Below are 15,418 nucleotides of genomic sequence, written 5' to 3'. Positions count from 1 at the left end.
TAAAACTATATTATATTTATTATGAAATTTTTGTAAGTATTTGTTTTTATTTACTTTAGCTTCAATAAAGATAAATCTGGTTGAAATGACCTAGAAGCATCTGATTTTCTTTATTTCAATTTCATTTCAATCTCTCTGGTTTCTGATATGTCAGATTGTAGACAAATCTACCTAAGTCAAACATAGGATCAATATGTAGACAAATCTACCTATGTCAACGATAGGATCAAATAAATATTGACCGCACCCTGTTATTAGTGAGGCATGAGCAACAGGAGGAATTTTGAAATCCTGCTGCTGCTCAATGAGTGGAGTAATATTCATCCAGAAAGAACACTCCTGGTCTGAAAAGTGACATTTGCAGATTCCTATGCATGTAATATGACACTGCATACAAATAAATTTATGTTTTATTGCTAAGATATGCTTACCACTATACTGAACAAAAATTGTGAAAATGAACTCAAAATACATGATATTTATTGTCCATTAAAAAAAATCTTCCTTTATTTAAAGAAACTGCTGCATTTTTCAGATTATAAGACGCACTTCCCCCCCCCACCAAATTTGGGGGAAAAAATGTGGCTGTGTCTTAACATCCAAATTATAGCTGAGGTGGAGCTTACCAGCTGCGGTGGAGTGGGGTCCCAGGGTCGCTGCTGCCGGAAGCTACTGGCGGTGGCAGAGGCAGGAGTAGGGCTATGACTGTGGGCCCCAGGCTGGTACAACGAGGTGATCGGCAGTGTGGGGGCAACGCCGACATTTTGTGACAATACGGAGCCCCGCACTTTCCATACTCTATGTAGCTGACTCCAGGAAAATGGCCGCCGGAAGCGGCATAAGTGTAAACTGAGATCTCAGCACCGAAATCTCATCCCCGAGATCTGAATTAGGCATTGCCCGCTTGTGGCAGCCATTTTCCTGGAGTCCCCTGCATTAAAATGTACAAAAGGTGTGGGGCTCCAGACTGCCACAAAATGTCAGCAGAGCCCCCACACCACTGAACACCTCATCATACCAGCCTGGGGCCCACATCCATGGCCCAACTCCTGCTGCCACCGAACACCCCGTCCTACCAGTCTAGAGCACGCAGCATCTCTTGCCTCCATCAGCAGTGACCCCGCTTCACCACCGCTGTCCCCCAGGTAAGCCTCCTGCAAAATTTTTACTATTTTCCTCCCCAAAACATGTTTGCATCTTATACACCAGTGCGTCTTGTAATCTGCAAAATGCAGCATTTTTGGGAAATGTTCTATAAATTGTTTACAGCATATGAACATTGTAGATTACATTTAATGGTAGAAGAAAAGCAGTGAGACCCATTAAAACTTAAATGGACACTTTTGTTGAGAGAAAAAACAACATTTAAAAAACCTTTTACAATGTACTAAAATGTGAAACATGAAGTGCCCACAAGCTATGGTAATGGATATTTTAAACACTGTTCTGTAAAGTTATGTTTATTTTTGTTCCTAAAGCAGTATTTTTTATCGACATTTCAGTTTTACTCACCAGGGTTTGCACTATGGCATGATTTGTGGCATTCATATGAGCATTAAGTGGAAACGAACATTCCCCATCACAATAAAATGCAGCATAACCTTCTGGGGCTATAATCCAATCCTATGACAAAACAAAAGCAACAAATATATTATGTTAAATATATCATTTTTATATTGAAAAAAATAGCATTGTTCCTACTATCATTGGTTCACACTGCTACATTGTCAGTTACCTAATTTCTAATTGAAAGGGTACAATGTTTGTGTTATCAGTATATTTCTTTATTTACTTTACTTGACTATATAGCGCTTTACAGAGAGACATCATTGAGGGCCTGCAATCAAATACAGGTGCAGTGGGAAAAATAAGTATTTGATACTGTTAGGGTTGGCAGAACACACCAAATAAAGTATAAAGAGAAGGTGCATTTGCAACCTGGGGTCCGCCGTGCAGAGATGGAACCTGCTGCTAAGTAACGGTGGAAACTGGAGTGAACAGTGGAGAACTCTGTTGCTCCACAGAGCTGCAGCAACAATGTAAAAGAATACTGTTTCCTGTTGAATGTCACAGGGAACAGCAGATATGGTGCAATTGAGGTCTCTAGGCTCAATCCCTAGAACGCTGGGGCTAGAGTCTGACCGGACCCACTATGCGCACGGCGTCGCACAGGTGATGCCATTACTTGGCGCTGATGCTAGGCACTGACTTCTGCCTCCTACCTGCACTATCAGCCTAAGCACTAGCTGGCAGGACTGAACAACACATGCATACCAAGGGTAGGGGTTTCATAATGAGTCAGTCACCAGAGACAATCATATGTGCATACAACACTCATACCACATGGTCAATACTAGCGCACGGCCGTGCGGCTATGAGATCCTTTTATAGATCCCAGTCTGCCAGAACCTTGCTAGTGGACCAATCCAGGCTCACTTGAGGACCTGAGCAGCTGACAGCCGACCACCAATGAGAGGTTGCCACCTCACGAGCATGCTCAGTAGGGCGAAACACGGTCTTAGTATCAGGAATAACTGCTCGCTGCTGTTTGCTGTTGATTGTTATAGCAGAACCTGGAGAGGTAGCAGCAATCAATTGCACAGCATGGGTCTGAGGAATACGCTGAGACCAACGTCTCTGCTGAGCAGGATCCTCTGAGACTGAATGGAAGACCACAGGAGAAGACATGGCTTGGGATTCCTCCTGTGCAGAGGGAGAATCCCAATGCCTAAGAGATACACTGCTGACTTTGCAAGTTTTCCCACCTCCAATACTGTTCAGTAGAGAACCAACACTCTTGAATTTCAAAGAATTAGTTGTTCATTAGGTTAGGTCATTTTCAACCTATGCCATGCGAAGAACATTAGGGGTCTGACCACTAAGAGCCTAACCACCATCAGCATGATCAGACACATGCAATCTAAGCACCAGACTTGGTGGGCTAAACACCTTGTTCCACAATTGTCATCATCGTGTGACACCACTGCCTCTTCCTCTGTGCTAGGTGCTTGCCAATCCCCTGTCCATGACATTGTCTCAAATGCTTCCCGATATGCTCCTGTCCTTGCACACTTTAAAGCACCATCATCAGGCACTTACAAATTCTTGTCCCAGAACAGTGTTTTACTGTCCCTATCCCAGGTCTTGGAGAAAAAAAAAAGTTTCAAGCCACACATAGGCAAAACGCTAAACTGCCACATTTCCATGCTGCTTGCCATGGAAATGTTGCTGTTTAGGCATGGTCGTGTGTGATAAAAGCCGTAACCTGGTGGCAGCTGTGAACCTTGGTAGTTCAGCGCTTTCTGAAAACCTATTCAGATTTGCCTAAGCCTCTGGTCAAGGTAAACCGTATCAGCGCCCAGTTACAAAAGTCAGCTATCGCTGCTTCAACTTTGGCAGTACTGCAGCAGAGTACACAAGTGACACCTCTCAGACTGGTGTGTGATGTCCCCATGCACTAGAACTTTGCACTGTACATGCTGGCAAGGCTTTGTGGGCAGCAGAGGCCAGCTTTGGAATATCAGTTCCAACATGCCCATCGGTATTCTAGTCAGCTTCCGCAAATAACAACTGAAGAGTGGACATGGATGTCTGACATTTGTGCAGTTCTCCAAGACTTTGAAATCTATACAAAGATGGTGATTGGCAATAACACCATCATCAGCACAATGATCTCACTTGTGTGCCTACTTAAACAGTCGCTGCTGACAATTAAGCATAAAGCTTTGCATGCAGACCAGGTGGAAATGAAGGAAGACATGTGGCAGGGAGATACTACACAGCCCAGCCTAATGTCATCCGCTCAGTGTGGATTGGGTAACAACGAGGAGGCTGAGGTGGAGGAACAGGAGCTGATTGCTAGCGCAATAGAGGCTAGTACCCAAACAAGCTTCAACCCATCTCTCCGACATGGATGGGCTGAGGAGGGGAATGAGGAGAAAGAAAGTAAGGAGGATAAAGAGGAGGAGGAGATGGAGCGTCATCATCATAGTGGAAACAGGGGAGTGTTGGCAGATTTTATATAGCACTGCCTTTATTATGACTTCACATTATATTCATCTTTGCCAAAAAATAGTACTGGTTGGTCACCCTGCTAGACCCATGCTACAAGGATAACCTTACATCTCTCATTCCTGAGGAAGAGAGGTCTACTAAAATGGTGCTACACAATTAATTCCCATCAGACAATGCTACTGGCAGGGGGCAAGCTTCCTTTCCCAAGCAAGAGGTGAGGTGTGGGAGATACACACCAGGTACAGCAGAGGCATGGTGTGACAGAGTCAGCTTACACTGAGTCTTTTCCTTTAGAGTGGACCCTCTGGGTCGTGGCACCCACCCACCTAGGGCAAGCTGACCTTGTGAGGAACCACCCCCTATAAAGGGAGTGTCAGGGGCAAGACCAAGGGGTTGAGCCACCACGACTGCTGGAACCAGACAGCCGGCTCAGGTAGACACTAAGTATGAGTGTCTGATGACAAGGGACATGCAGGAAGCAAGACCAGACAAGGCGTGGGTTCAAGGTATCTTCATTAAGGCAAACTCAGGGTAACAACAGGTGCAAAACGTGAGAACAGGAAAACACAGCAAGGTGCGTGCGTGGCACGCCAAGGTTCATGGCATGATATGTGCTAGATGGCATGCCTAGATACAAGCAAGGTTTGATGGCTTCGGACTCAGGACAGCTGGCAACGATCAACAGGATCAGGGCATCAGGCTGTGGACATCAGCTCCGGACATCAGGCTGCATTCGTCAGGCTTACGATCTCTGGCAGCGATAGGCAGGTTCAGGGCATCCAGCAGGCAAAGCAGGGTTCAGGCAAGGAGGCATGACAGAGCTTCAGATATGGTGCGTGTTAGGGAACACGCCAAGGTCCAAGGCAAATTACAAGGCAGGGTGCATGCTAGGGCACACCAGGGTCCAAGGCAAGGTGCAAGGCAGGGTGCATGCTAGGGACACGCCAGAGTCCATGGTGAGGTGTAAGGCAGGGTTCAACAGACTAGGCATGGTGCGTGTTTAAGGGACACGCCAGGGTCAGGGTTCAAGGCAAGGTCCTATGCGTGCCGAGGGACACACAAGGGTCAGGGTTCAAGGCATAGTCCTGTGAGTGCAGAGAGGCACGCCAGGGTCAGGTTTAAGTCAGGGGCCTGCGCATGCAAGGAGACACGTCAGGGTTCAGGCTAAGGCAAGGGCCTGCGCATACTAGGAGACATGCCAGGGTTCAGGCTATGGCCTGTGCGTGCAAGGGGGCACGACAGGGTTCAGGCTAGGACCTGTACGTGCAAGAGTGTATGACAGGGTACGTGGCAAGATCTGCGCGTACTTTAGAGAAGCACGGGGGGTATGCCAAGAAGCAGGCTATGGCCTGTGCGTGCTAAGAGGGCACGCAAAGCACAGTGCAGAAACAGCATGGGTGCAAGGAAGCATAGAGAGCACGGCTGGGGCACTGGCTAGCTGGTCGGGCTGAGGCATAGACTGACGGACAAGATTAAGGGAACCCCGCTGAGGCATAACAAGCGACACAGCTGTCACTGGCCAACGAGCACGGCTGAGGCACAAGCAGGCAGGCACTGCTAGGGCGGCAAGGCTGAGGCACAGACAGGCGGGCGAGGGAAGGCCAGGCGCGTGCAAAGGGCACGCGGAGAAACAAGGCAAGGCAAGAAACAAGGCAAGGCAAGGCTAGGCAAAGTACAGAACAAGGAGCGGAATGTAGGCAGAAGCACGGAGCCGGGTCACAGAGTATAGGGCTAGCAGTGGAGCGTAGGCCAAAGCTCAGAGCCGGGTCAAGGGAAAACCTTGAGACTAGCCAGGAAATGTGCTAGAGAGCACCATAGGACAGAGTCTAGCAGCGGAGCGAAGGCCGAAGCCCAGAGCCGGGTCAAGGCAGAACCTTGAGACCAGACATGGAATGTGCTAATGAGCACCAGAAGACAGAGTAAGGAAAACCAGGCAAAGACAGGGAACGAGAGAAGTACTACAAGGCTAAGAATAGCAAGGGCAAGACATGGCAAAACAGGCAAAGACAGAGAACATAGGAAGTACTACAAGTCATAGAGAGGCTAGCTATACCAGATTCTGCTGGACCATAGAGAGGGTCACATGATCAGGACCTCCAGGTCCATCGAGAGGATGGCTGGATCAGATACTGCTGGACCATAGTGACGATCACAGCAGGCAGAGCAGAGACGGGTATGCCCACAGCAACGGCATGCAGCCATGAGGTGAGGTGCGCATGCACACTGCTCCAGGAGTGACGCAGCAAAACAGTCATGAGGTGCACGAGCATACTGCTCCAGGGATCATGCAGCATAGTAGTCATGAGGTGCGTGTGCACACTGCTCCAGGGGTCATGCAGCATAACGGACATGACAGACATAACAGTGAGGTGCGCGTGCACACTGCTCCAGGGTTCATGCAGCACACAAGACATGACGGGCAAGACAGTTAGGTGCGCTTGCACACTGCTCCAGGGGTCATGCGGCATAACAGACATAGTGGGCATGACACATGGATACACTGTGAAAGGCCTGGACAAATTTCATGACGCCCTCCTATTGTCAAGGCCCTTATGTCCGGGTGTTTTTGACAAGTAGGGAAGTTTTTAAAGATACTCAAGCAATACCTGGACAACAAAACCAGCGTACTCCCTAATTCCTCTGCAACCTTCAACTATAGAGTATCAAAACTGGACGCCTGGCATGAGCTGTCTCTCTATGTCTTGGAGGTGTTGTATTGCCCTGCCGCTAGCATCTTGTATGAACGGGTTTTTAGTGCCACTGACGAGGTCATCACAGACAGGTTCTTTCGCCTTTCAACAGAGAATGCTGACAGACTCATTCTGGAAAAACTGAACAAAGCCTGAATTAGCCCCAACTTTTCCCACATAACATCATGACAGCAGAACATAAAGTGTTTTAATCTTCAATATTTGAATTAGGCCCTTCAGTTTTTACCTTCATGGGAGTATGAATGACTCTCCTTCAATTTTTTATGGCTTTGCACTGTGTGTAGAGTCTTTATGAGTGTAGAAGTAACACAACTATACTTTCTTTTTTTTTTGTGAGGCACTCTGGTTGGTGCCTTCAAGGGTGCATGAATGACCCACCTTAGAATTACCAAAACTAAACTTTAATAATGTTTTTATGAAGCACTCTTGTTGGTTCCCTCAGTGGTGTATGGATGACCCTCCTTATAATTTTTCTCTGGCTTTGCACTGTGTTCAGAGCTTTTATGAGTGTAGAAGTATCACAACAACTACACTTTCTTAATTTTTTTTATGAGGCACTCCAGTGCTTGTAATTATTGTCAGGTTTTGAACTGTGTGAAGAGCTTTTGTGAGAGTAGGACTTCCACAACTACACTTTGTTCACAATATTTGAATGCGGTACTACAGTTGGTACATTGAAAGGTGTATGGATGATCCTGCTTGCTATTTTTGGAAGGTTTTGCGCTGTGTGCAGAGCTTTTATGAGTGTAGGAGTACCACAACTACACTTTGTTTACACTATTTGAATGAGGCACTCCAGTTTGTGCCTTCAAGGATGAATGGTTGACCCTGCTTATAATTTCTGTCTGGGTTTGCACTGTGTGCAGAGCTTTTATGAGTGTAGGGGTATCACTACATGCAATTTGAATGGAATGTATATGAGGTCCTCCATTATGCCTAATACAGGATTTATCTGAGTCCCCCTTCCATCACATTTTTGGCACCTCTTGCTTCTTTCATAAATAACACTGGAATATCCACATTTTTAACTAAAATTTCAATTTAGGTATACTTCAATCATTATTTTTTAAAAATCCTTTTTAAATGTTCTATATATAGAAGTCATTATACGGGATGTTTCTTAATATTTTTTTTCCTGTAAGCTCCAATTTCTCTTCAATTTTGAATGTTTTATTGTGAGTCCTTAAAGTGGAAAAAAGTGTGACACCATTGTTCTCAGCTGCAATCTTGGAATCAGATGTTACCAGGGGTCTTCCCCATGCTGTTCTTCCATTCAGCACTTTTTCTATCCATTTCAACATTTTCACTGCCTCCCAGACCTCTTTGTAGGGTCTGCTAGTAAAAAGCTTGTCTTTCTCATTGACTCCCGTTATACTTGTTACTTGAAATGAGCATGCGGGTATTAGGAATTGAGTAACGAGTACCCAAGCACTATAGCGCTTGCTCATCACTGATAATAAATGCTATTTGAGATCAGGGAGACGCTAAGAAATAGGGAATCTTTCAGGTCTCATTTTGTATTTTATTGTTGCACAATTGCACTTTAGTGCCTGTTGTTAGATTTCACATAATTCTTGTTACTAGTAAGTTATCAGAAATGCTTTATTACACTATAAAAATTGCACTGTATACAGTGGACAACTATGCATTAACCCCTTCATGATCAGAGGTATTTTTGGTTTTGTGTTTTCGTTTTTTGCTCCCCTTCATCTCAGAGCCATAACTTTTTACTTTTCCATCAATATGGCCATGTGAGGGCTTGTTTTTTGTAGGATGAGTTGTATTTTTGAACGACACCATTGGTTTAAGCATGACACGTGCTAGAAAACGGTAAAATGGTTAAAAAAAATCCAAGTGCGGTGAAATTTCTAAAAGTTCAATTCCACAGTTTTTTTGTTTGGCTTTTTTACTAGGTTCATTAAATGCTAAAACTGACCTGCCATTGTGATTCTCCAGGTCATTATGATTCTCGAGTTCATAGACTCTAAACATGTCTAGGTTCTTCTTTATCTACAGTTGTGGCCAAAAGTATTGACACCCCTGCAATTCTGTCAGATAATACTCAGTTTCTTCCTGAAAATGATTGCAAACACAAATTCTTTGGTATTATTATCTTCATTTAATTTGTCTTAAATGAAAAAACACAAAAAGAATTGTCCTAAAGCCAAATTGGATATAGAATCATAGAATCATAGAATCATAGAATCGTAGAGTTGGAAGGGACCTCCTGGGCCATCTGGTGCAACCCCCTGCTCAAAGCAGGATTTGCTAAATCATCCCAGTCAGATGTCTGTCCAGCCTCTGTTTGAAGACTTCCATTGAAGGAGAACTCACCACTTCTCGTGGCAGCCTGTTCCACTCATTGATCACTCTGTCAAAAAGTTTTTTCTAATATCTAATCTGTGTCTCCTCCCATTCAGTTTCATCCCATTGCTTCTAGTCTTTCCTTGTGCAAATGAGAATAAAGTTGATCCTTCTACAATGTGACAGCCCTTTAGATATTTGTAGACAGCTATTAAGTCTCCTCTCAGTCTTCTCTTTTGCAAACTAAACATTCCCAAATCCTGCAACCTTTCCTCATAAGACATATACTTCCACACCAAACATAAAAAAGAGGGTGGACAAAAGTATTGGCACTGTTCAAAAAATCATGTGATGCTTCTCTAATTTGTGTAATTAACAGCACCTGTAACTTACCTGTGGCACCTAACAGGTGTTGGCAATAATTAAATTACACTTGCAGCCAGTTGACATGGATTAAAGTTGACTCAACCTCTGTCCTGTGTCCTTGTGTGTGCCACATTGAGCATGGAGAAAAGAAAGAAGACCAAAGAACTGTCTGAGGACTTGAGAAACCAAATTGTGAGGAAGCATGAGCAATCTCAAGGCTGCAAGTCTATCTCTAAAGTCCTGAATGTTCCTGTGTCTACCATGCGCAGTGTCATCAAGAAGTTTAAAGTCCATGGCACTGTGGCTAACCTCCCTAGATGTGGACAGAAAAGAAAAATTGACAAGAGATTTCAACGCAAGATTGTGCGGATGTTGGATAAAGAACCTCCACTAACATCCAAACAAGTTCAAGCTGCCCTGCAGTCCGAGGGTACAACAGTGTCAACCCGTACTATCCATCCGCGTCTGAATGAAAAGGGACTGTATAGTAGGAGACCCAGGAAGACCCCACTTCTTACCCCGAGACATAAAAAAGCCAGGCTGGAGTTTGCCAAAATTTACCTGAAAAAGCCTAAAATGTTTTGGAAGAATGTTCTCTGGTCAGAAAAGACAAAAGTAGAGCTTTTTAGGCAAAGGCATCAACATAGAGTTTACAGGAGAAAAAAAGGCAATCAAAGAAAAGAACACGGTCCCTACAGTCAAACATGTTGGAGGTTCCCTGATGTTTTGGGGTTGCTTTGCTGCCTCTGGCACTGGACTGCTTGACCGTGTGCATGGTATTATGAAGTCAGAGTACTATCAACAAATTTTGGAGAATAATGTAGGGCCCAGTGTGAGAAAGCTGGGTCTCCCTCAGAGGTCATGGGTCTTCCAGCAGGACAATGACCCAAAACACACTTCAAAAAGCACTAGACAATGGTTTGAGAAAATGCACTGGAGACTTCTAAGGTGGCCAGCAATGAGTCCAGACCTGAATCCCATAGAACACCTGTGGAGAGATCTAAAAATGGCAGTATGGAGAAGGCACCCTTCAAATATCAGGGACCTGGAATAGTTTGCCAAAGAAGAATGGTCTAAAATTCCAGCAGAGCATTGTAAGAAACTCATTAATGGTTACCGGAAGCGGTTGGTCGCAGTAATTTTGGCTAAAGGTTGTGCAACCAAGTATTAGGCTGAGGGTGCCAATACTTTTGTCTGGCCCATTTTTGGAGTTTTGTGTGAAATGATCAATGTTTTGCTTTTTGCTTCATTCTCTTTTGTGTTTTTTCATTTAATACAAATTAAATGAAGATAATAATAATACCAAAGAATTTGTGTTGCAATCATTTTCAGGAAGAAACTGAGTATTATCTGACACAATTGCAGGGGTGTCAATACTTTTGGCCACAACTGTAAGTGGTGAAAAAAATTCCAAAGTTTGTTTAAAAAAAAATTGCTCTATTTTCCGACACCCGCAGCGTCTCCATTTTTCGTGATCTTGGGTTGGCTGAGGGCTTATTTTTTGTGTGTCGAGCTGACGTTTTTAATTATACCATTTTGGTGCAGATATGAACTGCATTAAATGCCTGTTATTGCATTTTAATGCAATATTGCGGCGACCAAAAAATGTAATTCTGGCATTCCGACTATTTTACTCGCTGCGCCGTTTAGCGATTAGGTTAATCCTTTTTTTAGTGATAGATTGGGCGATTCCGAACATGGTAATACCAAAAAATGTGTATGTTTGATTTTTATTATTGTTTTATTTTGAATGGGGGAAAGGGGGATAATTTGAACTTTTTTATATATATGTTTAAAAACTTTTTTTTTATTTTTGGCATATTTAATAGTCTCCATGGGAGACTAGATGCTGCCATAACCAGATCGGCTCTGCTACGTACAGGGGATGATCAGATCGCCACTATGTAGTAGAATTACTCACTTGTTATGTGCACCGACCATCAGGTGGTGCTCACAGGAAGCCAGCAGTGACAACCATAGAGGTCTCCAGGAGACCTGCATTTGTCATGCCAACCCACCAGTGACCCGCAATCACGTGATGGGGGTCATTAGTGGTCGGATTTCAGAATTTGACTGCGGAATTTAATGAGATAATAGCCGCGGGTGGATCACGATTCCACCTGCGGTTATTCCAGGCACATGTCAGCTGTTCAAAACAGCTGACATATGCCAAAGATGTGGGCTCACTGCCAGAGCCCACATCAAAGGGAGGGAGTCCAATGTGGGCCTACTTTTATGCCCAACGTGGGGAAGCTCCACTGTTCAGTATGAAAGTAAAATGCTAAACTTCCTGATAGGCACTATTCTTGTCAAGTCAAGGAAAACCTCTTTGATAAAATTGTATTTTGCATGATACCCATTAGTATGCACTCCTATTATTTACACAGCTCTTGGTCCCTTTATTTATTGACACATGAACAAACATGAAACATTACATTCTTACCTGCCAGCCCAAGTCACGGAAGCTGACATACAGCTCATGTTTTTTACATGCTTGCTTCTGTTCACTTGTGTTGTAATCTGTAAACAGACATAAAAATAATGATTTAAACAAATTCATAGCTACTTTTATGTACAGTGAATGCTTCCCTCAGTTCTTTAAATATTGTTTATTATAAACATTGCTGCTATTAAAACTATAGTCTTATGTAGTATAATACTTACTATAATGTTGTAATTACTTGAAGAATAAATATAAATTACTTAATATTTACTAAATCAGAAATCTTTACTACTCAATGAGAAATAAAGATATGTCCTGCCTTTTGTCTTACCTTGGCTCAAAATATTCTGAGGTGAGCAGCGTAAGGTGATCAGCTTACAAAGAAAAATAATTTACGGTAGTTATACTCCATCAAAAGATGACTATACTATATGTGTCTATGGATGATCCCCCAGTAGTTGTGATAGTATTTCACAAGAACATAGTAAAGTTGTGTGACTAGAAAGTAGGGTCCATAATAATGCAGGAGGATAAGATACAGTGTCAAGTTTTGGCACCCTGGTCAAAATTACTGTTATTATGAACAGTTAGGCAAGTTGAAGATTAAATGATTTTTAAAATAACTAAAGTTAAGAATGACACATTTACTTTTTATTTTAGGCAAAAAAAAAATAAAAATTGTTATTTTTTACATTTTAAGAATTTTGAAAAAAGAAAAATAATAATTAACAATAATAATTTTACGTCTTTAGTGCCAACGTATTACGCAGCACTTTACATTTTAGAGGAAACTTGAACAAACAATACAAGACATTACAGAATAACAATAATCACATAAAACAACAGATACCAAGAGGATTGAGGGCCCTGCTTACAAGCTTACAATCTATGCGGAAATAGGGGAGGCACGAAAGGTGGATTGTAACAATTGCTTTCACTGTTCTGACCAACCATAATGTAATAAATCGGGTGTTTATGTAATGCTGCATGAAACGGTTACCGAAAATGGCCCCATGAAAAAGTTTGGGCACCTTGCATGGTTAATACAGACTAGCACCCCTTTTGCAAGTATCACAGACTGGCTTAGCTCGTGCGAAATTTTCGCATATTGGTTGTTGGTGGCACAGGCAATTTCAGAAAAAGCAAGGTGGTCAAATGTAAATGTATTTCATGAGAACGTGAACACAGACAGGTATTTATATATGTAGATTGAAAAATATTCAGAATTGAGAGTCCTCAGTGGTTGATACCTTTTAATGGCTAACTGAAAAGATGGTAACACATTGCAAGCTTTCGAGACTACTCAGGTCTCTTCTTCAGGCTAGACTAATACAAAATCTGAAGAGTCACATATTTATGCACAATACAACACAGAAAAAATGCAATGGATAAGACAAATGACGTGAAGCAGAACTATCAATATGGGAGAGGGAGAAACATAAATATTGGACCAGTACATAGATAAGGAGTCCGGATGTTTTATAGTCCTCTGATTGGGGTCTCCTAATGTGTTGTGATGCCCCCACCAGGTCTTGAAAGCAAATTCCTTAATTGATGTAAAAAGACATGCGACACATTCATTCCAGCACTGAGAGTGTCAAAGGTCGTCATAAATTTATACTCCCAAACACGTCTCTCTCTCTGAGATGTGAAGTTACCTGTCAATACCAGTAATTTCATATCCATGTTGCTGTGATCAGGGATACAAAAATGTTTTGCCACAGGTAGATCCATTCTTTTTTCTCTTATTGTGGGATGATGCGCATTCATCCTTGTTCTAAGCTTTTGCCCTGTCTCCCCCACATACAGACCCCCAGTTGGACATTTAGTACAAATAATTAAGTACACCACATTAGATGTAATGCAGCTGAAAGTACCTGGGATCTTATAGTCCTGATGTGAGTTGGGGATCTTTATCTTGTCCGTGGTCATTATAAATGGACAAGTTTTACATTTTTTCTGGTTGCAAGGAAAGGTTCCTGCAGCTGTTGAAGAGGACAGGGAGCTTCTGACAATGATGCTTCTTAAATTTGGGGGCTGCCTAAAACACAGCAGTGGGGGGTCTGGAAAAATGGATTGTAATCGGGCATGTTTTTGTAGTAAAGGTTGTAATTTCCGTGCAGCTCCCCTTAGCACTTCCAGATTTGGGTTGTAGGTGACTACTAGAGGCACCCGGTTATTTTCTTCTTTAGCTTTGTAGCAGGTAATTCCTTGACATTCTGGTGGCTCTTGTAATTTGGTTTTCATTTGTTCTTGGATGGTAGCCCTGATTCAAAAAGGTCTTTTTGAGGCGACCAAGGTGTTTGTCTCTATCCATGGAGTTGGAACATATACGATTGTATCTGATGGCTTGGCTATAGACAATAGAGTTCTTTGTGTTTTGGATGGAAACTGTCCCATTTAAGGTATGTTGGACAATCGATTGGCTTTTGATACAGTGATGTCTCTATTACATTGTTTTTTAGCTTAATGATGGTGTCCAAAAAGTTAATCTCAGTGCTGGAGTAGTTGAGTGTTAAATTGATGGTGGGATGAAATTGATTAAACTGTTCGTGGAACGTCTTTAGCTGTTGCTCAGACTCCGTCCAGATGATTAAAATATCATCAATGAAGCGGTAGTAGGCCAGGGGCCTGATGGGGCATGAGGACAAAAAGTCGCTTTCAAGCTTGGCCACGAAAAGATTTGCATACTGTGGAGCCATTTTACTTCCTATAGCTGTGCCAGTCTCTTGTAGATAGATCTTGTTGTCAAATTCAAAGTAATTGTGGGTGAGGATGAATTTTATAAGTTTCACCACGGCATCAGCATCAGTCCCTGTGTTTTCCTTGAAGAATTTGCAGGCATTTAATCCATCTTGGTGGGGGATATTAGAGTACAAAGATTCCACATCCATGGTGGCCAGGATGGTTCCTTCTGGTAGAGGACCTATTGCTGCTAGTTTATTCAATAGGTCAGCTGTGTCCTGAATGTAGCTAGTTGTATCCTTCACCAGTGGTTTAAGAATACCCTCTACCCATCCAGATACCTGCTCAGTAAGGGTGCCCACACACGAAATAATTGGTCTTCCTGGATTTCCAGACTTGTGGATTTTGTGAAGCATGTAGAATGTCCCTATTCTTGGAGTCTCTGGTATCAGGTCATCACCAGCTCTTATGGACTGGTCAGGCAGACAAGATACCATCTTGTTTAGTTCCTTGTAATAGTCCTGTGTAGGATCCGACTCCAATTTTCTATAGTATCGTGTGTCCATAAGTTGCCTGTTTGCTTCCTTCATGTAGTTTGACGTATTCATCATGACTATTGCACCTCATTGGTAATGCAATAAATTGGTTTGATAAGTAGAGGCCAAAAAATGTCTTCCATTGAGGAGCCACCTGCAGGTCATTGTGGCTTTCTGCAGGTTTATGAAAATGAATGTTTAAACTGTATTTAGTGATATAATCGTGAATGTGTGGTTTGTTTGGCTCTTTTCTTGCTGAAGGGAGCAAATTTACCTTTCAAATGGTGTATCATTTGTGTGTGTGGGGCGAAGTAATCACCAAAAAGCAGTGCATGTATACAAATGTGCTTGCATAAGTG

At 42.8% G+C, this 15,418-nt stretch overlaps 1 protein-coding gene across 1 annotated transcript in view; it reads right to left on the bottom strand.

Annotated features, from left to right (window-relative positions):
• Positions 1 to 15,418, bottom strand: part of BMP5 (bone morphogenetic protein 5) — a 513,844-nt gene that overhangs the window by 31,805 nt on the left and 466,621 nt on the right. Inside the window, exons 5-6 of the mRNA XM_073589135.1 lie at positions 11,839 to 11,915; positions 1,513 to 1,623 (exon numbers count right to left, since the gene is read on the bottom strand). Coding sequence (XP_073445236.1) covers positions 1,513 to 1,623; positions 11,839 to 11,915 — 188 coding nt within the window. The remainder of the gene's footprint in view (positions 1 to 1,512; positions 1,624 to 11,838; positions 11,916 to 15,418) is intronic.

Source organism: Dendrobates tinctorius, unplaced genomic scaffold (genome assembly GCF_039654945.1).
Source record: "Dendrobates tinctorius isolate UK_male_01 unplaced genomic scaffold, ASM3965494v1 ptg000107l, whole genome shotgun sequence".
In the NCBI taxonomy this organism is placed as follows: Eukaryota; Metazoa; Chordata; class Amphibia; order Anura; family Dendrobatidae; genus Dendrobates; species Dendrobates tinctorius.
The sequence above is the reverse complement of the archived record's forward strand: the minus strand, read 5'-3'. Positions and strand labels throughout refer to the sequence as shown.